We start from the raw sequence: 22,491 nt of genomic DNA, 5'->3' as shown, positions 1-22,491 counted from the left end.
GAATCTCTGAGTGCCCAAGCATCAGAACTGCAGAATAAGGAAAAAAAAAAAAAATCTCCCAGGGATGTCGGTGCCCAGTCAGAGCATTTTCTTTTAGATAGTGTCATCATTTCCAAATGCAGTGCTATTGAGAACTCGTGCCATTTACCTGAACTTTCCATTACACGAGAGCATTTCCCACCCATCCTGAATGCCTCCAAAGGCAGAGACAAATTATTCACAAAGTAAGTGTCCCTGTCCTTCATGTGGACATCTCTTATCTTAACTTGTCATGATGTATGCCACTGGCTGTCACCTCCTGAACGCAGGCAGTGACTTTCATCTTTGAACTCCTTGTGCCCAGCTGCGGATATGAGTTCAGTAAATGTCAAAGGGGAGGCACGTCTGCCTGAGTGTCAGATATGGGAAACTTCTGTTGTGAGAAAAGCCTGCTGGTGACATTATCTGCGAATCTCTTCCAGAGCTGCCTGCAAGGTCGGTCGATCTGTCTGCCCTGAACCTGACAGAGCTGGTGAATGGAATGCTGAATAGAGCTTTAAAAGGTAACTTTTTTTTTTTTAATTTAAATTCAATTGTCCAACCTACAGTACATCATTAATTTCAGGTGTAGTGTTCAATAAATTATCAGTTGCATATAACACCCAGTGCTCATCACATCCCATGCCCACCTTAATGCCTGTCACCCAGTTACCCCATCCCCCACCCAACTCCCCTCCAGCAACCCTCATCGTATGGGTGGATTCCATCGTATTTTTTTAAAGATTTTATTTATTTATTTGATAGAGATCACAAGTAGGCAGAGAGGCAGGCAGAGAGAGAGAGGGGGAAGCAGGCTCCTAGCTGAGCAGAGGCCCCGATGCGGGGATTGATCCCAGGACCTTGGGATCATGATCATGACCTGAGCTAAAGGCAGAGGCTTTAACCCACTGAGCCACTCAGGCACCCTGTTCATTATATTTTTAATTTCTATTATCTGTTTACTAATTGATGGTATTATGATTGTCAGGAGGCATCTGTCTGACGGCTTCTTTTTTCTCAATATCCGTGGCAGATACCAAGAAGTTCTTCTCCTTGCTAAGCATCACTTCCTACAGCTCCTTTGCCTTCCACAAGTTTTCTGTGGCCGTTTACAACAGTAAGTGCTGCTGGACTCTTCTTGGTGGCCGTGATGGTGAGTAATGGTCCTGCAGGGCCAGGCTTCTTGTCAGGACTGCCCCATGGATCCTGTCTCTTTCACAGTTTCCAACCTGAAGACTGTGGACCCCACCAAATTCCCCACCCGGTACTGCTACTGTGTGAACAACAGGACCAATGACTTGTCAGGTGGGTGGCGCTACCCGCCAGGCTTTTGGCTTTCCTGATTTTGCCTGTCCCCTTTCAGATGGGTTTGACTTAATTTTTTTTCTCCTTAGAGTGAAATAAGAAAAGACAGTGGTATCTATTATGCTTAGCTACGTACCCATCCGCTGACGAGAACGTTCTTTTCTTGGTTTTTGTCCTAGAGAAATTGTTATGTCTGAACAAAGGGGCAAGAACAACATGTTCATGCAGCATTGTTTGAACAGAAAACTCTGAATACCTACCATTAAGAAATTGGTTACGTAGTCTATACTTCAGTAAATAGACACAGGCCATGCATAAATGAATGGGTGTGGCTAGATTTGGCTCACATCTGGAAACATTTCTATGCCATTTTTAATTTAAAAAAAAAAACAGAGTTACAAAATAACGTGTGGAATATCTCTTGGTAAAGAGATATGTATGTGGGCACCAGGTAGGTGTTCACCCCTGAAAGATCAGGATGCATGTTTTGCGGTGGACGAGGGCATCCCTGGATCCTTCGATGCTAGGATACTCCTGTATTACTTTTACAGTTGAAAGTTAAAATTATTTGATGTTCCTTCTATTTAGAGAATCCCAAAAAGTAAAACTGAAAGTTAATATTTCACCACGAATCCACCCATTCAATGGTTCTTTACTGAGCACATAATATTAACCATACTCTCTTCTAGGTGTGGGGGTACCACACAGGGCAAAGTGGACACACTTTGAGCATCCGATCTCATGGACTAGGGTCTATAGGAAGGGACAGAGAATCAATGAATACACCAATAATACATGGTATGTTGGCTACTAACATGACCATGAGGACAATAAAGCAGGGGAAAGGGTGAGGAGGGAAATGGTGGTGGGCATGGCTGCTGTGTGTAGGATGGTCAGGCAAGTCTTTGCTAATGAGGCAGGAAGTAGAGAGACAGCCCTGTGGTACCCAGGGCCAGAGTGTTTCAGACAAAAACCCACGCAGCAGGGTAAGGATGAGAGAGGCCAGCATGGCTGGAGCAGGTGGGCCAGGGCTGATGGTCATAGGAAATGAGCTCAGAGTTGTGGGGGCAAATCCTCAGGGAAGGCTCTGAGGATCAAGTAAAAGTTTATAGTCCACAGCAAGGATTTTGATTTTCACTCTGAATAAGAAGGAAGCCAAAGTGACTATCCACACAGAGAAGTGGTGTGATCTAACTTATATTTTAAAAGGATCTCTTTGACTTTTCATTTAAAAACAAATAGATTGTAAGAGAGTAATGAGTGAAGGTAGAAAAGCCTCCTGGTCTTTTTCTCACTTGACCCAACCTTAAAAATATTTTCTAGGATATTACAAACTCTGCAAACATTTGTAATGACTACATAACCTGGAAACATCAGCATTTTCTTAGCCATATGCTGCTGACTTTTGGGTGGATTCTAGGTTTTTCTTAACATAAAAATTCCTGTCTTGGACATCTTGGTGCCTAAAATATTTCCCATTTTCAGATTACTTTCAAAGGATAGATTCTTTGAGGTGGAATTTCTGGAACAAATATTGTGAGCATTTTAAAGAGAGTACTTAGTAATGTTTAATGAGTACTGTATGTCTTGCCCCGCAGCAAGTACCTCACAGCCATTACCTTGTTTAACTGGTCCTTCAAATCTTAGCAACAAATTACACGTTGGTGGACAAATGTTGTCCATAACCACAGCTTCCTCATCCTCTCATTAGTCCCTGTTGGGGGCCCAGTTTAGAATGGGCACTGAGTCCCTGCCCTGAGTGCATAAAAGATAAAAATAAAATGTAAAAAGTGGAGTTGCATCTGTAGGGAAAGAGTTTCTAACTCCCCTCGGTGAGCTAAAGCATATTTCCAAACACCTGAAATGTTTATTTGAAAATAATTGATCCATTGATCATTACCATTGATAAAATAGTGTGCTGCTCCTTCTGTAAGCCATGGCAATTTTTTTTTGTGACACATCACAATGTGCCGTTGTCCACTCCCCTCAGATCACTACCATGAGAGGCTGTACGCAGGTTAGCATCTTGCCATTGCTCAGTCTCTAGGGGAAGATATATTTGTGGATACCCTTCAGACCTGGATCATTTTCACTTGAATAGTCTCAACTCTGACTTAAAGCCCCCCTCTGAGGGTGGATTTGTGTATTTTTAGTTTTTTTATATGAAAATAGCTTAAATTTTCTTGATTTAAAAAAATAATGTATTATGATGTCAAAATGCCATGCAATGGGGACAATATAATAAAAAAAATCAGAAATACCTAAAATCTCAACATCCATAGGTAATCACATGACCCAAGGTGGTGTAAACCAACTCTCTGATCTACCTGCCTAAGCCACCTTCAACTAGTCATCTAACCTACTTGTCTACTGTCCCACCTGCCCCATTCATCTGCCCATCTATCTACCCATCCTACTCTGTATTCTCCATATAATTTAGTATATAAGCCAGGCTGTTACGACAAAGGACCCCAAAATAATTTGTCTGATGGAGGGTAGAAGGTAAAAGTTCTTGTGTCTGACCATCTGGGTAAACCTACCAGGTTCTGTTTGATGGTTGAGTGGCCCAGGCTCCTTCTAGTTTGTTGCTCTGCCTCCCATGATGCATTGCCCTTGTTCTCATAGTCCAGAATGGCTTGCCCCCACATCTGCATTCCAGCCACACAGGAGAGGAGAAAGGAACTGATGACATTCCCGCTCACTATATAAACACACTTTGGAAACCTTCCACATGGCTTCTTCTCATGCTCTATCATCTAGAGTTTAGTCATATGGCTTCACCCACCTGCAAACATACTCAAAAATGTAGTTTTGTGTTAAGCCACCATACGCCCAACTGAAATTTCATGTTCTTTCACTAAAAGATGGGAGCCATATCTGGCACATTTGCCATGCAGCTTTTTAATCCATCTTTAATCAGTGCACCTTAAAAGCCATTCTATTCCAATGAATATAAATATGTCTCATCCTTCATATGAATTCATAGTATTGTTGAAAGAATGTACTATAATGTATTTAATTTGTCTCTTCTTGATGGAAATTAAGTTTATTCCCAGTGTTGTTATAATTATAAGCAATGCTGTGATGAATACCTGTGTACTTGGAGTACTTGCCTAATTATGCTGTAGGATACAATCCTTGAAGTAGAATTGCTGTCTGACAGGGAAATAATTTTGTAGTGATTCAAATTACCAAAATTTCCTCTAAGACATCTCCCATAAGTTTACACTTTTACTAATCCTGTTTGAGAGCACATGTTTTCCACACCTTTGGCAGCACAAAGTACTAAGACACATTCTTCAGTTATTACCAATTGGATAGGCAAAAAGGCTTTTTCCCCTATTTTCTATGCATATATAAAAGTAGTCAGAAATCACTCATCAATTGCTAATATTGCTAATAAATTAGATAATTCAAATGTTCATCAAAACAAAAATGTCTCTGAGGTAATGACAGCTGGTTTACTTCCAAGCTGTATAGACAGATTGTAAAAGCCATTCTGAAGGGAGAGTTCATACAGAATGTTGAGTAAGAAATTGCTTGAGCAGCCGTGGGAACATTAGGAAGAGTGGGAGCTTTGGCCCAACATAGACCTCAGTTCAAATTCAAGCTCCAGCACATCCTCTGGGACACTGGGAAAATTTGATCATCTCTCTGAAACTTGGGCACAACCCAGACTCTGTTTTGGTGCCCTGCCTCCAGGGCCATGGTCTTGGCTTTTGTGCAATATTAGTAGCAGATTACAGTTTACTTGTCTGCTTATGAGCTTCCCTGCCTCCCACCAATCTCAGCTTCTGGCAGGCAGCGATGGTGTCTCACACAATCCTCCAGTACTGAGCAGGTGTCTGGAGCCCTGCAAACACTCAATGAATATTAGATAAATGAATTAATGAACAATAAAGACATTTGATAAGTAGGAAGAAAATAGATGGAAGAAATAATGAAATACTATCCTTCCTCAGTTTCCACAATGTGACCAAGGACAGACTGGAAAGGAGAATAACCAAGCTGGCATCTCTTTTGCATGGTTGGGTAGCCACACCTGCATGGTGTTCTACCACGCCTCCTCTCCTGGAGATCGACCATGTATCTATGCAGGTGTGATAAGATCACACCATGGCTCTGGGTCCGTAGACAAGTGTCCACCTCCTGTTGGCCTCCTGTGCTGCACGTTCCATTGGTTGTCATACATGGACCCTCTCTGGGCCCTGCATTTTCAATCCTTGGCGTTCAATATTTTCAAATCAGCTTGCCCCCAACCTGAGCTCATAGTCCCATCGAGTAAAAGAAGTGTTTTCACAAAGCACGACAGGAAATTATCCAGATGACACCAGAAGCTTCTTCCTTAACTCTTTGGGGCTCCTAGAATTCACATCCTTGTTCTGGAAGCCAAAAACGTATTGGATCCTGGAAAACCATAAATGAACACCGGACAAGGTAGCAGCTGCTTGCCTGGAGCTACACTGGGGAATTACACGGGTCGATGGCTCCCACCATGCCAAGCACTGGCCTTATTCAAACCCCTTTCAGAGAGAAAGTTCACAAAGATTTGATAGCCTGGAATGTGAAATTCTCCCAATCTCCTCCCATCAGCCTTCTTAACAAGGGGGGCAAGGACAGGGGTTTCTGGTTCTGTTTTGCGTAGGGTTATAGTCTCTTGACAACCCACCACTAAAATTGACATTCCATTTTGAAAATCCAAAACTATGTAAATTCATGCTGCATAACTGTTAGGTGGCTTCCTGTCGGGTGGACTTGGTATTCTAAAGCAATTAGAGGAGATAACAGGGGACAACACATGAGAAAAACCATTATTCAGTAATATGGCTTTTCACAGCCATTTGGTGTTGGCACAGAGTGATTTGGAGGGAGAGGGAAATGGGAGGAAGGGGATTATGACTGTGGATCCAGAAGTTTTCTCCCTGCCTGGAAATAAGACATCTTTATAATTAGTAATATTTCTCTATATGATTGCTAACATTCCTCAATACACTGAACAAAATCAAACTTGTAAAATCTACTCTGAAAAGTCCAAATACACTATGCTTTTCCCCTCAAGTCTCTGGATCAGAAATTTAAATCTCCTCAATCCTTCTTGCAGATTTCACGGCCCTACTGGTGGATGTCATTGGAAATTCTACCAGCTACCTCACAGAGATTTTTAAGTCAACTTCCATCCTCTCCGGTGTGTTCATCTTGAAAATGTGTGGGATATTGGAGATTTGGCAGATTTGCAGAATTTAATCAAAATCAAAATATTTTGAAAATGTAATAAAAATATAATCAAAGCTAGTGGACCACCTACCCCAAGCCCTGCCACAAAGTAGGCTACCAAGAACCTCTGTGTAAGTTTTATTTAGACAACCAGTGTGGTCCAGTTTCAACCACTAGTATTTGAAGGCTCCGTCTTTCAATCAGAGGTATTACTAAAGGTATCTAAAAAGTTAGAGGAAGAATTTAAGGCTCAGAGTTAGGGTAATCTAGACAGACTCAAGAAAACAGCTTCTACTAGATAGCTATACTCACATTTTAAAAGATGAGAAACTGAGATTTGAAGAGGTTGCCTATTTTGCTCAAGGCCAGATCAGAATTTAGCATTAGATCTATATGCAGCCCAAGCCCATGTCCTATGTGCAGTTGGGAAAGATCTGCCTCATTCAAAAGGAGCCTTCATATAACTCCCAAGCCAGTCACCTTCCCCAAGACACCCACTTTGCAAAGCACAGATCTAGTCAATTGCCCACACATGGCCTCGTCAGAAAGCTGGAGGGCTGTACAATGGAGCAACTACTGTGTTAGAAATAGGGAAAGGAGAGAGGAGAGTAGTAGATCTCATCAGCTGCAAGGACTCTTCCAGAGGCTGTCCGTGTACTCGCTCCCTGGACCCTCACTACAACCTTGTGGAGTGATTACATATTTATCCTGATGTTACAGGTGGGGAAACCATGGCACAGAGAGGTCAAGTAACTTGCCTAAGCTTATCCTGAAGAAATGCAATTTGAACCCAGGTGATCTGGCTCTAAAGTCCATGCTCTTGCTCACTATGCTAATATATATAATAACAGGCCCACATTCACAGTGATAGTTATTATTATTATGACCATTTACTGAGCTCTTCTATTTGCCAGGCACCATACACATTATCTCACCAGGTCATCATAGCTGTCCTTTGAAGGACGTGCAAGTAAATGTCCACATTACTTTGGGAAGCATCTTTTTAAGAATTTTATTTGAGAGAGAGAGAGAGTGGTACAAGCAGAGGGGGAGGAACAGAGGGAGAGGGAGAGAAAGAATCTCAAGTAGGCTCCATGTTCAGTATAGAGCCAGATGCGGAGCTCGATCTCATGACCCCGAGATCGTGATCTGAGCCAAAACCAAGAGTTGGATGCTTAACAAACTGAGCCATCCAGGTGGCCCCGCTTTGGGCAGCATCTTAAGGGACAAGTACATTTAGTAATTCATTCACTTGCAGACTTTGGCAGGTCTAACAGGGCATCTATACCACAGACGCTGGAACATCGCCATCAATTGCAGCATGCCGTAATCATACACACTCATTCATTTAGCAACATGGTCCTTTACACTAAACAGGTCTGATAAAGACTGTGAATAGCCTCACATCTGTCAAGTCAGGTTTCCCACCAAATAAGTTTTGGTACCAAACTCACACAAAACCTTCGATCTTCCATTTCAGAATTTGGAAATCTTAAATGAGGGACTGTGGAATTTGAATGGTCACAATTTTATAGATGGGTAAACTGATTCCAGAGACATCAAGCAGTTCGCTCATGGCCACATAGCTAGTAAAAGGCAGAGTTGATGTTGTAACACTAGAAGCTGACCCCATAGGCTGTGCCCTTTGCCATTACATTATACTGTATCCCCCCCCCCAAAAAAAAACCAGAAAATCAGGGCTCTCTTAAAAGTAAGGAGTTAGCCTTAAATTTCTCTATAACATCCTGAGCTAAGGATTTTTAGCTGAATTTTCATTTCAGCCAAAGACCTATAGCTTCAGACCCATTGCTAAGTCTTGTGTACTGGTTTGTCTTATAGTGAGTCAAACAAACGAATCGGACTGCATCTTCATCTGTGTGATGACAGGAAAGTCAGGTGAACCATCAGACAAGCTCTCGGAGCTGAGAATTAAACAGAACCCTCTAGCAGGTGAACCCAAGATTCGATCCTGTTGGTGTGGTTTTTGTAGGAAGAGATCTTTCTGACTTCTGGGAGATGGCGGAGAAATCTCCTGTTATCAACTACACATTCACCAGCAGCATGTCTGGTGTTCTAGGTGAGTGGAAACCCCCACACTCCTACTATAGTCTCCAAACCAGGGTCCCAGCTAGCAAACTGAAGACCGAATGCTGCCCTCAGGTATTTTATTTAGCTACACTGTGCTAAAACCAAAAGATTTAACCATTAAAATTAATCTCTGGATTCTCTTCCAAGAGAAGATATGGTGACTCCACGGGAGCTGAGCAGGCACTGCTGCCATCCTACCCATTAGGAGAGACACCTTCCTCTTTTCCATAGCCCTCTCTGCTCCTTATAGCCTGACACTTGTTTCTCATATTAACTACCTGGCTTTTGTAGGTAATTGAATTAGTGACCCTGTTTTAGACATTGCCACTCTACAATACCCAGCCCCTACCCAAGCATCCTCTCCCTCTCTGTACACACTCCCACCCATCTGCTTGCCTTTTCCCTGGCACAAGTGGTATTTTTGGAACCACCTTTGAGCTCGCTTTTGCCCCCTACACTTAGCTGTCACTTTAAGCTGAATAAAGTTTCTGGAATCTGGCTGGTCCTCCAAGATTATTTGCTGCTGCTGTGATTACCTTAGTAATCTACCAGTCCTTGTCATCTACTTGGACCTGAGGTAGCCTCTGAACTAGTCTTCCTTGACACATTTCATATTTCTTTAAAATGTCCAATGTTTAAAATGTTTAAAATACAATTGGGTTTGTCTTCTTACTACTCAGAGCTAAGTCAGGAACAGAGGGTCCAAAGACCTTAGCCTGGAGTATACACTGCTCTGTCAACATGCCTAGCCTCATCTGCTCTCTTTTTCCTTGAATCTTCTGCTAAAATGACATTGAAGCTCCTGTCTCTTCTCGCAGATGGCATCTCTCTGCATGCCTGTGCCACTTCACTCGGCCTGGAACTCCTTCCCTATTTTTCCATATTTCAGAGTCCCAGTTTGTCTGTCAATCACCAGCTCAGCGGCTGCCTCCTCTTTCCTCAAAATCTCCCAGTCAAAATTTGTCTTTTGTCGTCTACAACTCTATAACACGACACTAGTCCATCATTCGGACTTGGTGTTACTCCAGGTTGGAACACAGGTGACATTCCATGTATGTCTCCTCACTGAATGGCCCTTGAAGGCAGACATCCAAACTCCTTCAGCCCCCCAGTCGGCTCCCCCCAGGTGTCTGCATGACACTCTGTGCATAGTAGGTTCTTAATTAGCGTTTCTTGGAGTAAAGTGAAATTTACAATAAATCTCCAGTTCCACTTCAGTGGGCTGCCTTGATTTGAGTTTATTGGAATTACGTTTATTTATCTTAGTTTACCTGAGGAAGGATCCTCAACTTGTGTGGCATGAGGCTTCTTGTTGTGGAAATGAAATGGGCATTTGGTGGGTTCCCTTTACCCACTCGATTCTGAGGACAGAGCCGAGGATTGAGTCAATGTCATTTCTTTAGTCTTCCTGTGACCTTCCCAGGCCAGTCCCAATTGTACCTGCCCTTGGTGCTCCCTTATGAAGGACAGATGCCTGGGAAGAGAGAACACTTGACAAATGGACACGTATTTGTGGAGTACGTATGCTCGGTAGCCAGTCACTTGGGTGAGTGATGGTTTGATCAAGCATAGGTCAGGCACTTAGCCCTATGTCCAGTTGATTTGGAAACAACTACCAGACCTCTCAGGCGTGTGGGGACTACTGACCCCGTAAGTGAAGCAGGAGAGAGAGATGAAGCAACAGGACACGACTTGTACAGGATGTGCCCTGCACAGTGATCCGCCAAAGAGGTAAGTAGGGCCTGGAATCCACTGGTCTACAGGCAGCCCTGGTCAACCCAGAAGAAGGGACCCATGGGCTCATAGGAGCCTATCATCCTACATGCATCCGTCACCAGCAAAGGCTGCCCAAAGGGAGCTAGAAGCTCAAATGAACACTTGAGCCTCTTCCTCCCTGTCTTCATGGAACGTCCAAGGGCACCGGCTGGATCTCCCTCCAAATTGAGCCTTCCTGTTATCTTAGCTGTGGCCTACCTGTCTTTCAGACAGCTTCTGCCCAGCAGCTTCTGATGTCCCTAAATTCCGCTTCTGGTCTCTAGTCACATGCACAGGGCACATGAAGCCACCCTGTCCCTCTTCTAGGAAAAAGTGCCATCAAGGGGCTGAGGGCTGTGAGCTGTGCAAAGGGCCTGGATGAATTCGGGTTCTGTCAGGAAACATGTCGAATGCATGGTACTTCGCAGTCTGACAGCTTTGCATTCTGTTCACAGAGCTTCCCCGCATAGTGTTTTTGGAAATTGGTATTTTAGCTTCCTTTGCTGTTCCAAAAGAAACACTCCTCTTTGGTGACATATGGTATTGTTCCAAGTAAGGTTTAAATTTCTGCGTTCAGTACGTTTGCTGTCCAACAATCTTTCAGTGGCTTGACGAGTCTGTACTCCAAGTGTCAAGAATATAAAACCTGCCTTTGACCATCTCCCTGAACGTACAGCTCCCAGGGGCACAGCTGTGACTTCAAAACTCACACCCACGAGCCAGCAGACACTACCAAGGACAAGCCCCCTGCACAGAGCCCAGAGCAGCAGGGCACCTGCTCCAGGGACCTCTCCCTGGACAGAGACAACTCCTCCTGCAGAGGGAGAGCCGGCCATGAGCACGAACAGGCTTTCCAAGCTCCACGCCAGGGCCACAGCCATGGCCACGCAGGGTGGTCCCTCTCCCACCCTCCCAGCCTTGGGTAAGAAGATTACTCGCCCTTTCCCTTCCTGTCCTGCGTCTCCCTCACATAAATAAGTGAAGCCCTTCCTTTATCCTTTTTCCATCGACCCTTTCTTCTTCAGCATCCCTGAAATTAGAGATCGACATGAGCCAGTGTGAGTTTGATACAGACGAGCAAAGGCAGTGAGCATCTTTGGCATAAGATCCTGCCAACATTTATTTGTATGATTTTTCTTATTTTGAAATAGTTTAAGACTCACAAGACATGATAAAAATAGTGCAGAGAGCTCCCTGATCCCTTTCACCCAGCATCCCCCGATAAGAATGTCTTACATAAGTGAAGTGTATTGTACCATGATGTATTTTTGTTTCAGCAAAGCATTTAGCAATGACTCTCCTGAAATGAACCCTGTGTGGTGGAATGGTGGCGGGTATTAGGGAGGGCACATATTGCACGGAGCACTGGGTGTGGTGCATGAACAAGGAATCTTGGAACACTGCAAATATAAAATTAAATTAAAAAAACATTTTATGATAGAGTGAGGTGAATTTGTAGCTGGCTAGATAATGATGCCAAGAGTATGTTAATGACTTGAAGCTAGCACGGAGAGCCGCCACACGTGGCAGGCCAGCCAGCGAGTTCCTCCTTCCCCACTATCTTTGTGGGCGCCATCAGTAGTGTTGTCACAGAAGACGAAAAGACATGCTCATGCTATTTGGAAATAAGATACAACAGAGATAACGCTTTCATTAAAAGCCAATACTGTCTCAATGAGTTCCGACAAGGGACCAGAGTCATAGAATTCATTCATTCAATCATTTACTCATCGAGACATGAATTTAATACCAGACTCCAGGCTAGCTGCTAAAAGCACAGCTCTATCAACGTTCCCTTTCATTCCTGAGTGCACAAACAGGGGAGGGAGACACGAGCAAGTAAATTGATAGTTATAGTCTACCCTACAAAGAGCTGTTGTCCTGGTGAGCCCAGCAGGGGGCTTCCTGGAGGAGGTGAGAACTCATAGGAGTCCAGCAGGCTGGAAAACAAGAATGTGGAAAAGCAATCAATGTCACTAACCAGAAACCCCTCAGTACACTCCAGTATCGTGGCTGTTCTGCATAATTAGAAAGTTTCCCAGAATAATATGAAAAAAAAAAACAAAACCCAAAAGATATGATTGCTAGTGGCAAGAAAAATCATAGAATACTTAGCTATATACCTAGCAGGAAAATTGTTGGGTTTTATATATGAAAAACTATAAAACTTTAGGGAGAGTAATAAGGCATATTTAAATAAATAAAGCAATATAACACATTCTGGATGAGAAACTTGATTTTTTTAAAGATTTTATTTATTTATTTGACACAGAGAGAGAACACAAGTAAGCAGAGAGACAGGCAGAGAGAGAGGGGGAAGCAGGCTCCCTGCTGAGCAGAAACCCTGATGCGGGATTCTATCCCAGGACCCTGAGATCATGACCTGAGCTGAAGGCAGAGTCTTAACTCAGTGAACCACCCAGGCTTCCCAAGAAACTTGAATATTTTAAAGATGGCAATCATTCCTAACTTAACATACAAATTTAAAATTTTCCAAGAGGGTTAGTTTTAAAAAACTGAAAAAAAAAAAAAACTTATTTTCATACCTACTATGGAAATGAATGAGAGAACCTATAGAATTGTTTGAAAGAACAGCCAGGGAAGATTGGCCTCCGTCCCAATCCTGTGATACTGCATTATTGTTGTTAGCAGTATGATCATCCCCATTTTAAGGGGAAAGCTAAAAAAAAAAAGTGAAGCCACTTGCCCCTAAAGTCACAACATGGGAGAGGCAGGAACAGTTTCCTCTCTGGTCTCTTCACCTCAAACCCCATAACAATTTTACTGGGTCATTTGATGAGAAACGTGCTCTGAACTTTTTTAAAATAAGTAGTTAGGAAAATAAAGTTTACTTTGGTCCATTTATTCTAGCTCAAGGTAGAGCTTAGGTCCCTGAATTACCTGTTTTATGCATGCACAAAGCATTTTCCCTTTGATAACATTTCATTGTTTTGGTAATTTTATACCTGAATCAAAAGGGTCAAGAATGTAAGTGGCCTGTTACTGTCCCATGTGCAGCTACCAGGAGGGTGGCCAGGACCCCATGGGTGACAACCAGCAGTCAGGCGTGGACTCCCACACTACCCATGCCCTGGGCACCTGCAGGGCCTCCCTGGGAAACACTGTCCTCCACACTGTCATCTCCTGCAGGGTCCACGGCCACAAGGAGCTTGCCCAGGCCTCCAGCTAGGACAGCGACCCCCCACGGCAGCCCCTCCCAGGCCCACTCAACCTCAGGTAAGAGAGGATGCTCACTCCCACCTCCCCCATTTCTAAATTAAATTTAGCGCTCTGTCTTTAAAATGTTTTCTGAATTTTTGAAATACAACGCTCAGGTCATAATCTCAGGGCCCTGGGATCGAGCCCTGCATCAGGCTCTCTGCTCAGCAGGAAGCCTGCTTCCCCCTCTCTCTCTGCCTGCCTCTCTGCCTACTTGTGATCTCTCTCTCTCTCTCTGTCAAATAAATAAATAAATATATTTTTTAAAAATTTCTAATTTCTTCTTTTCCCTTTTTCACTGTCCATCAAACAAATGACCACTAGGAGCCAATACTGTTCTCTCCAGACTGCCTTTTTGGCATGGTATTAGTATGTATTAATATTATTACATTAATTGCATATATGGTGTATATGTAATGTAATGTAGCATACCTGTTAATTACACACACATATATAATGATATGTACATTAACACGTAATCATGTACTATAAGGAAAGCCTGAGTTATAAAAAGCAAGAAAAAAGTTGTCAAATGTGATCCCAAGTCTATGTATCTATGTGTATTTACTTGTGTGTAATAAATATACACAGAAAATAGAAAGTAAAACTAAATGAGATTAAAAAGAATTTCACAACATATTAACCTTGACTATATCTGGGAAGTAGATAAGATTTTTACTTTCCTTCACTCCGTATTTTCTATTCGTGTAATCAAACAAAAAAGCTTTATTGCATTTCTTTCTTTCTTTCTTTCTTTCTTTCTTTCTTTCTTTCTTTCTTTTTTTTTTTTACTAGCCTTCAGGGAGATTCAAATTAAAACCACATTGAGATATCACCTTACACCAGTTAGAATGGCCAAAATTAGCAAGACAGGAAACAACATGTGTTGGAGAGGATGTGGAGAAAGGGGAACCCTCTTACACTGTTGGTGGGAATGCAAGTTGGTGCAGCCTCTTTGGAGAACAGTGTGGAGATTGCTCAAGAAATTGAAAATAGAGCTTCCCTGGACCTGCCATTACACTACTGGGTATTTACCCCAAAGATACAGATGGAGTGAAAAGAAGGGCCATCTGTACCCCAATGTTTATAGCAGCAATGGCCACGGTCGCCAAACTGTGGAAAGAACCAAGATGCCCTTCAGCGGACGAATGGATAAGGAAGATGTGGCCCATATACACTATGGAGTATGATGCCTCCATCAGAAAGGACGAATACCCAACTTCTGTAGCAACATAGACGGGACTGGAAGAGATTATGCTGAGTGAAATAAGTCAAGCAGAGAGAGTCAATTATCATATGGTTTCACTGATTTGTGGTACATTTCTTTTTAAAATCAATTTCTCTGGCACCTGCAGCTAGAGGCCCTTCTTTCAAGCTCACCACAGTCAGTAGATCGTAAGACTCCTTATTACTGTGCTTAGTGTCCATTCCCTGACCATTCTCCCTCTCCTTAAGAGTCTGAGTCTTTAATCTCCTGTTCCATGAAATATAGCAGGCATTCCGGAAACATTTGCTGAACCACCTAAATTTCTTAAGAAATAGAGGGTATAAAGGCAAAGTCTTGACTCTAGGCTCAAAATCAATTGCACCAACAGATCTGGGAATGCAATTTTGACAGCTGTCATCAAGGAAATACCTCGCATTGTTACACAGGAAAAGTAAAAGCTACCACATTGGGGTTTGACTGGTAGGATATCAGCGGCCAGCACAGCCCTGAGGCTATGCACTCTGGTCTTTACTCCAGACACAGCAAGGTTGAAATCCTGACTCACCTATGCTGTCTGTCCTTGGGCATTCTCTTGATCTCTCTCAGTCCTGGCTTCTTCACCTTCAGAAATAGGGGAGGTGATACCTACCTTCAGAGTGGCTGTGAGGATTGAATCAGGAGGCTTCAATAAGGCGTTCAGCTCAGCACGTAGCACCCAGGACACCCTCAGCCCATGGCAAACACCTACCGCTCACGTGTCTGGGGCTTTGCTTATGCTCTTTGCTCTGCTCTTATGCTCTTTGCTCACCTTGGTAACCGCTTTTTCTTGTGTCTCAGAGACGTCACCTGCCCCCAGCCTCCACCTTCTCCCTCCCATGCAGGTCGGCCTCACCCCTCTTCTCCTCTCCCACCTCATCCCACGAGTGAAATGACCTGTCCCATCTCCCTCTCCCTCACCCCTACAAGGGGGCTGCTTTGCTGGTTTTGCCAGGGACCAGGATCCTGACAGCAAAGATCACATCCTGAAGTGGTCCTTAAACCAGGACTTTACGAATGATCAGAAGAATTGCTGAGATGAGCCCATGCTCTATCAGGAAGATGACAGTGTATCAGGGTGGAGATGGAGTGAGTGTGCGTAGACTCAGATGAGTGAAAAGCCTCATTTTCCTCACCGAGCAGCAGCCGTGTTTGCTCCTTGCTTGGGCCACGCCGCATCTCCCATGCATTTCATCACTTCTTACAAGGATTAGCTGATTTCCAGTGGCATCCGACACAATGTATCACAGCTACCCCTGGGACTTGCCGGTTTCCTCCTCTACTTGATGGGCCTCCACCGCGGGTTTGATCTCTTAACTCAGTTCTGTATCCTCACCTCCCTGCTGGGTACCTGACTTAATAACCACCACTGGTTAACTAGGGCAGGACTAGTGGCATGGGGCTTCCTCTCCCCATAAGGCACCCCAAGAAAAAATCCCAGGCTTACCTCTCCCTCACTTCTTCCCAGGAACCTCCACCCGTGGCACACGAACCCCAAGCCCAACCAAGGCACCTGCCCCGAAATATCCACAGACAGGTAAGAAGGTTTAGCTGGAAAGAGAAACCCAATACCTCATGGCTTTGGTGTGGGGGCTCAGGATAGAGGAACAAGGGTGCCAGGAGGCTGACTAAGCTGGGCGTTGGACTTCATTGGTTCTAGCAGGGAAAGAGGCAGGCGAAGTAGTTTAAAAACCTTGTTATGTTGTTAAATTACCCCATGATTTGCATAAAACTCTTCCTTTTCTTGGCTACAATTCCCTATAGACTTTGAAAACGCGTTATCCTTAAACTGCTCTTATTCCTTCGTCCTGTGTCATCACCCCAGGCCCGTTCACGCCGACTTTTGCATGGCCATTCATGCCCCTTGCAGGTGACCTCCCTAGAGCATGGCCACTTACCCCTAAAGAAGAGCCAGCCTTGGTCCTGGGACTCCACCAAGTCTCAAGTACGTACCGGCAGCCTGCTGCTCTGTTGCTCTTGTTTGTTTGGAACAAGGTTGTATCGTGAAATAAAAAGAGGTTTGTTTGATTAAATCTGGATTCAGACTGCTGGGATTAAATTCTAGCTCTACCATTTACTGGGGAGGGGGTCTCCAGCACTCGGCTTCGGGAATTCAGCTTCCTCAACTGGGAAGCAAGAATAATAACAATTATTGTGGGCACTAAAACTGTCTTTATTCCCCCACGGCTTTGTATTGAGTAAGATAATGTGTGTGGAAGTGATTTGGAACTACAGAGCTCCACATAACTTAATCCAATCAGCGTTTATCAAGTGAATACCTATTGAGCAAGGCACTGTGTGCTTTGCAAACAGAGGCTGTTCTTTTCATGAGCCTGATGTCAGCCAAGGCAGCAGGAGGAGGAACGGATGACTCCAAAATTCAATCCCCATTTGCTGGGTGCAGTTTTACTTTTGTTGCATTTTATTTATTTATTTTTTAAAGATGGTATTTATTTATTGGAGCGAGAAAGAGGGCATGCACGTGTGGGAGTGGGGGAAGGGGCAGAGGGAGAGGAAGAAGCAGGCTCCCTGCTGAGCAGGTAGCCCAACGCAGGGCTCCATCCCAGGACACTTAGATCATGACCTGAGCCGAAGGCAGACACTTCACCCAGTGAGCCACCGAGGCGCTGCTACTTTTGTTGCATTTTAAAGGACTTGTTGCCTTCTCCGTCCCTGACACTTAATTTCAATGGAATTCTAGAGGAAACCATGTCCTGGGTTTATGGCTGTTTTTTTTTTTTTAATTTTTTATTTCTTTTCAGTGTAACAGTATTCATTATTTTTGCACCGCACCCAGTGCTCCATGCAATCCGTGCCCTCTCTAGTACCCACCACCTGGTTCCCCAACCTCCCACCCACCCCCTTCAAAACCCTCAGATGGTCTCGTCACAGAGGTTGAAAAAAAAATGCCGCTTTTTTTTTTTTTTGCCCCCCATTTTTGGATGCTTCCCTCTTTTGCTTTCTGTCCCAGAAGACCGAAATTGATACAGAATGAGTTCTCCAAAGCTGGTTGAATCTTCAGGGCCCTCCCACTCCTGGATGCCTTTCTATCCCGTTTCCTGAATGTTCCTGCACCATCCAGGAGTATGTCAGCAGGGATTATTAAATTCCTGGAGACGACACAGTCTCTTTTTTCATACACTGAAGATTTGCCTTAGCCCTACTCCCAACCTGCAGTGAATGGACCTTTCAGACACAAAGCCTTGATTATACTGCCAAAAGATATTATAGCCATGTTTCCCCCAGAGGTTGGTGGTGCAGAGGGGGGCCGTTTTCAGACCAAGTTTTAGAAAACAAGCTGGGTATATAACTATCTGTATGTATGTCTACTTACACGGCTCTATCTATTGTCTCTCTCTCTTTCTGTCCATCCATTGTCTACCCATCCATCCATCCAATAAGAAATCTAAGTCTAAAATAAAGGGTTTTGACAACTTCCAACAAATGATTCTTCCCATTCACAAAGAAACCATACCCACAAATCCTTTGAGACTGACTCATTCATCCATTCCGTGAATATGTATTGACGTCCTACTGTTTCCCAGGCCCTGTGCTAAGCCTATTTTTACTCCATAATAATTCCGCAAGGTAGGTAATGTTATCTTCATTAAGCCATTTCAATGAGCACTACAGTTAAAAAGTAACTAAATTTTGAGCCTTCGTTTGTCTAACTTCAAAGCCCGTGCTCCCTCCACTCTGGTATGCTATCTATCCCAAGATTCTTCATTTGTACAAAATAATTGCAATTTGAGGAAGAAACGGGTAATGTTCCTAAGAGAAAAGGCGGTCAATGCTCTGTGCAGCCAGAGGGGAGGAGATTAGCTCCATCTGGAGGGACTGTTCTAGAGGTTTTCCTTGACAAAGAGAGAGGCATCTGAGCAGGGTTGCCTCTAAATATACATTTCAAGCAGGGCCACAGTTTATGCAAAGGCACAGAGGCAGGAAAGGACTGAAGATTCCCAGGAGCTGAGAAATCCCTTGTGCCTGGAATTCTGGTGCTACAAGAAGGAGTGATGAGGAGCGAGGGAACAGCAGCTGGTGGGGGGTGGGGGCGCACGTGGATCCCCAGGGCCATGGAAGAAGTGTGGACCTCTTCTGAGACAACTGACATGGGCAGATTTGTGGTGCAGAAAACTTTCTCTGGCTGCAGAGTGGAGACCAAAGAGGGGAGGAAAGGAACAGGGACACCGGCAAGGAGACTGCTGTATGCCAGAGATGAAGGGAGCTGGAACTAGGAATTAGTTGTTTGAGACTTGACTCATCAGGGAGACTTGGATGGTGTTCAGCAATCAAGAAATGTGATGGTGGAATGATCAGAAGGAGGTAACCAAACATCATGGCCAAGTTTGAATAACTGAGAGGGTAAGTGCCCTTTCCTGAGTTAGAGAAGCATGGGAGAGGTTGGGAAGGGGAGAGGGGCATGGAAATCAAGCATCAGGAATGTTAAGGATGTTCAAGGAGTAAAGCATGCTAGTATGAGCTCCAGACCCAGATCTTGCCAGAGTCACTACCTGATCAAACCACAGAGTCACTCAGACCCTCAGTGTCCTTTTGTATAAAATAGATACCTACATTACGTGATTTTATGAGAATTAAATGAGATCATGTTTGTAAAGAACTTAGAAAAGCACCCAAGTCCAGGTGTGTAATAAATGTTAAAGTAAAAAGTCATAGCATATTTACAAAAATTGATAAATATTCTGGAGGGTTTACTATTCTAACTGGCTCAGGATAGAATTCAAAATACATTTCTGTCCTACCCTTTTTAACGAATCCTATCCCTAACATATGAGCCCTCTCTCCACTTTAATAAATTTATAACCGATAGATGAATGGATAAAGAAGATGTAGTATATTTACACAATGAAATATCAGTCACTGAAAAGAATGAAATCTTGCCATTTGCAACAACATGGACAGAGCTCGAGAGTTTAATGCTGAGCAAAATAAGTCAGTCCGAAAAAGACAAATACCATCTGATTTCATGCCTATGTGAAATTTAAGAAACAAAACAAATAAACAAAAGGGGGGAAAAAGGAGACAAACTAAAAAGTCTACTCCTGGCTATAGAGAATAAGCTGCTGGTTGCCAGAGGGAAGGTGGGGGAGGGGGAGCACAGATGCAACAGGAGATCTAATGAAGAATGTACTTGTGTTGGTGAGCCCTGGATGATGTATGGAAGTGGCAAATCACTACATCGTACACCTGAAACTAATATCACGCTGTAGGTCGACTATACTGGAATTAAACATTTGAAAAATAATAATGATAAATATAAAAATAAGTAAATAAATCTTAAACTGGTCAATTATAATTTTCAAAAAGGTAAGAAAATGATTCATAAAAATATGAAATTAGCACATGTCAGAGATATTATTCAGTCATTAATGAATGAATGAATGAAGACTGGCTCCGTGGAGAGTTTGAGGAACAGGGATTTTTATAGTTAGTCCTAGGAATTTGGATGTGAATTTACTAACTGATATCCCACAGCAAAGAATTCTTTTTCTTTTCACTAGACCAAAAACCAATTGCATCTTTACCGGACGAAATTCATTCACATTGCTCACCGGCAGGAGTTATTTGTGTTGCTCTCAGATAAGAGTCATTGAACCTCTTCAGAGTTGCAAAACCACCAACTCAATTAGTCAATCAAAGATACACACTCTTATGGAACCAGAAAATCCCCACAGTATCTGCTAGATAGTACCCAGAACTTATTTCCAGGTTTTAGATAATTTTTCTTGATAGTAACTAGTAATGCTTTGTTGGAAGATCATTATCAACATCCTAATATAACCTTCAAATCACTAGAAGTTGCACCCTGTAAGAGGAAGCCTCTTTTCCTTTTTTTAAAGATTGATTTATTTATTTGAGGGAGAGAAAGAGAGCAGGGGGAGAGGGTGAGGGAGAAGCCCTAAGCAGACTCCCCACCTGACAGGGCGGGGGTGGGCTTAATTTGAGGACACCAAGATCATCACCTAAGCTGAAACCAAGAGTCCGCCACTTAACTGACTGAGACACCCAGACACTCTGTCTCTTTTCCTTGTGTTTATGAGTTGTTGTATCCTTTGGTCTGTGAGCGCCCAGTATGTAGTGAATGCTGAATACATTTTGTTGAGGTGGGGCAGAGGGAGAAGGAGAGAGAGAGAATCCCAAGCAGGCTCCACACTGAGAGGGGAGTCCACCATGGGGCTTGAACCAGAAACCTGAGATCACGACCTGAGTGGAAATCAAGAGTCAGACATTCAACCGATGGAGCCATCCAATTATCCTGTTCAATACATTTTTAATAAATCAGTAATAATAACTATTATTTGTCATTTATTCCATAGCAGGAAGTTTGCAGTATGCTTTGTGTACATTGTCTCCTTAAGTTCTCCCAGTGATCTTCAGGCAACTCACACCCATCTACTTGCACAGCCTATACATATGCCCGCCCACGCATGCAAAATGCATATATCCATGTGTGCACAGACTTACACATATGCATGCACACATATGTCTACACACACACCCTCTGTATCATCTAATTATTCTCCATTTCCCTATCAGCAAACCGTCCCCTTGCTTGATGCTAGGTCCCCACATACTCTATCTCTTCCACTGGAAATACCTCCACCTGACCCACTTTTGTCTAATGTTTTAGATCCCTTTTTAGTATTTGCTATCAGTGAGACCACCTCTGATTTCCCCCCGGGAACTGGACCCCACCTTACTCCACCTGTCTCTCAGACTCTCCCAACAGCTTTTCCGGGCACTGAAGAAACAACATTGTCTGTCTGTCTGTCTCAGAGCCACTTTGAGATCAGGGCCAGGACTCTATCCATCAAACACGGTAACAAACAGAGGGAAAATGCTTGCTAAATCCTTGTTGATGTCAGTGGTCTGGGATTGCATCTTCCAGGGTGTCCTGAGCTGCTCCTTGAAGAGGGGGCCGTCACCGCCGCTAGCCTCACCTTGGCCATCCAGAAGTTCAACCCTTGCCTGATGGAGCTGTGTCGCTTTTTCCAGCAATGCCTCTGCATGAGCCAGAAGAGAGAGGCTAGAGCAGAGGCCATGAGGTAACCGGAACCAGGTGTCCCTTTCCACTGTCAGCATTTTGGGGCTGCCTATGCTGTGTGGCTGCTCTGCAGGCCACAGGTGGCCGGGAACAGGCAAATGATAGGGGTACGTCAAGAAATAGACTCTCTGGAGGGTCTTCTACTAGACCATCACCTCCTTGAGAGCCATGATGGAACCTCATTTATTTCTGGGTCCCCAGAACCCGTTTCAGGGCCAGACACAGGAAGTGCAGCTGAGTTGAGTGGAGGTCAGCTAAGTTGATGTGAATTGAGCCCAGCTGAGTACTACCTGGCAGAGTGATCACACAGCACTTCCGGTTGATCCTGGAGCCCTCTCAGCCTTAGCCTGGTGACATCTGCCAGAACTGAGTAGTTGGAGGACAATGTCCATCTATACCCCAGCTCTTTCTAAATCCCTAGAAGTCATTTGCTGGTCAAATGAGAAGATGATAAAACGAAATTTAGAAGGCAGACCCTGCTTCATATTAGAAGTTCTAGACATGGTGATAGCTTCTTGCCCTCTAGTGAAGACATTCTTTTCCTTCTTCAGCAGTTTGTCTTGGCTGTAAACCCAGAACCAAACAA

The 22,491-nt window shown here is 43.7% G+C and overlaps 1 protein-coding gene across 1 annotated transcript in view; it reads left to right on the top strand.

Moving 5' to 3' along the window:
* Window positions 1–22,491, top strand: part of HHLA1 (HHLA1 neighbor of OC90) — a 31,663-nt gene that overhangs the window by 5,366 nt on the left and 3,806 nt on the right. Inside the window, exons 4-15 of the mRNA XM_059395529.1 lie at window positions 462–542; window positions 1,052–1,135; window positions 1,240–1,323; window positions 6,425–6,508; window positions 8,377–8,433; window positions 8,528–8,617; window positions 11,054–11,302; window positions 11,406–11,466; window positions 15,644–15,687; window positions 16,311–16,379; window positions 16,713–16,787; window positions 21,750–21,906. Of these exons, the coding sequence (XP_059251512.1) occupies window positions 462–542; window positions 1,052–1,135; window positions 1,240–1,323; window positions 6,425–6,508; window positions 8,377–8,433; window positions 8,528–8,617; window positions 11,054–11,302; window positions 11,406–11,466; window positions 15,644–15,687; window positions 16,311–16,379; window positions 16,713–16,787; window positions 21,750–21,906 (1,135 nt within the window). The remainder of the gene's footprint in view (window positions 1–461; window positions 543–1,051; window positions 1,136–1,239; window positions 1,324–6,424; window positions 6,509–8,376; window positions 8,434–8,527; window positions 8,618–11,053; window positions 11,303–11,405; window positions 11,467–15,643; window positions 15,688–16,310; window positions 16,380–16,712; window positions 16,788–21,749; window positions 21,907–22,491) is intronic.

This window comes from Mustela nigripes, chromosome 3 (assembly GCF_022355385.1).
Source record: "Mustela nigripes isolate SB6536 chromosome 3, MUSNIG.SB6536, whole genome shotgun sequence".
NCBI lineage: Eukaryota > Metazoa > Chordata > Mammalia > Carnivora > Mustelidae > Mustela > Mustela nigripes.
Note: the sequence above shows the minus strand (reverse complement) of the source record. Positions and strands in the feature narration are given on the sequence as shown.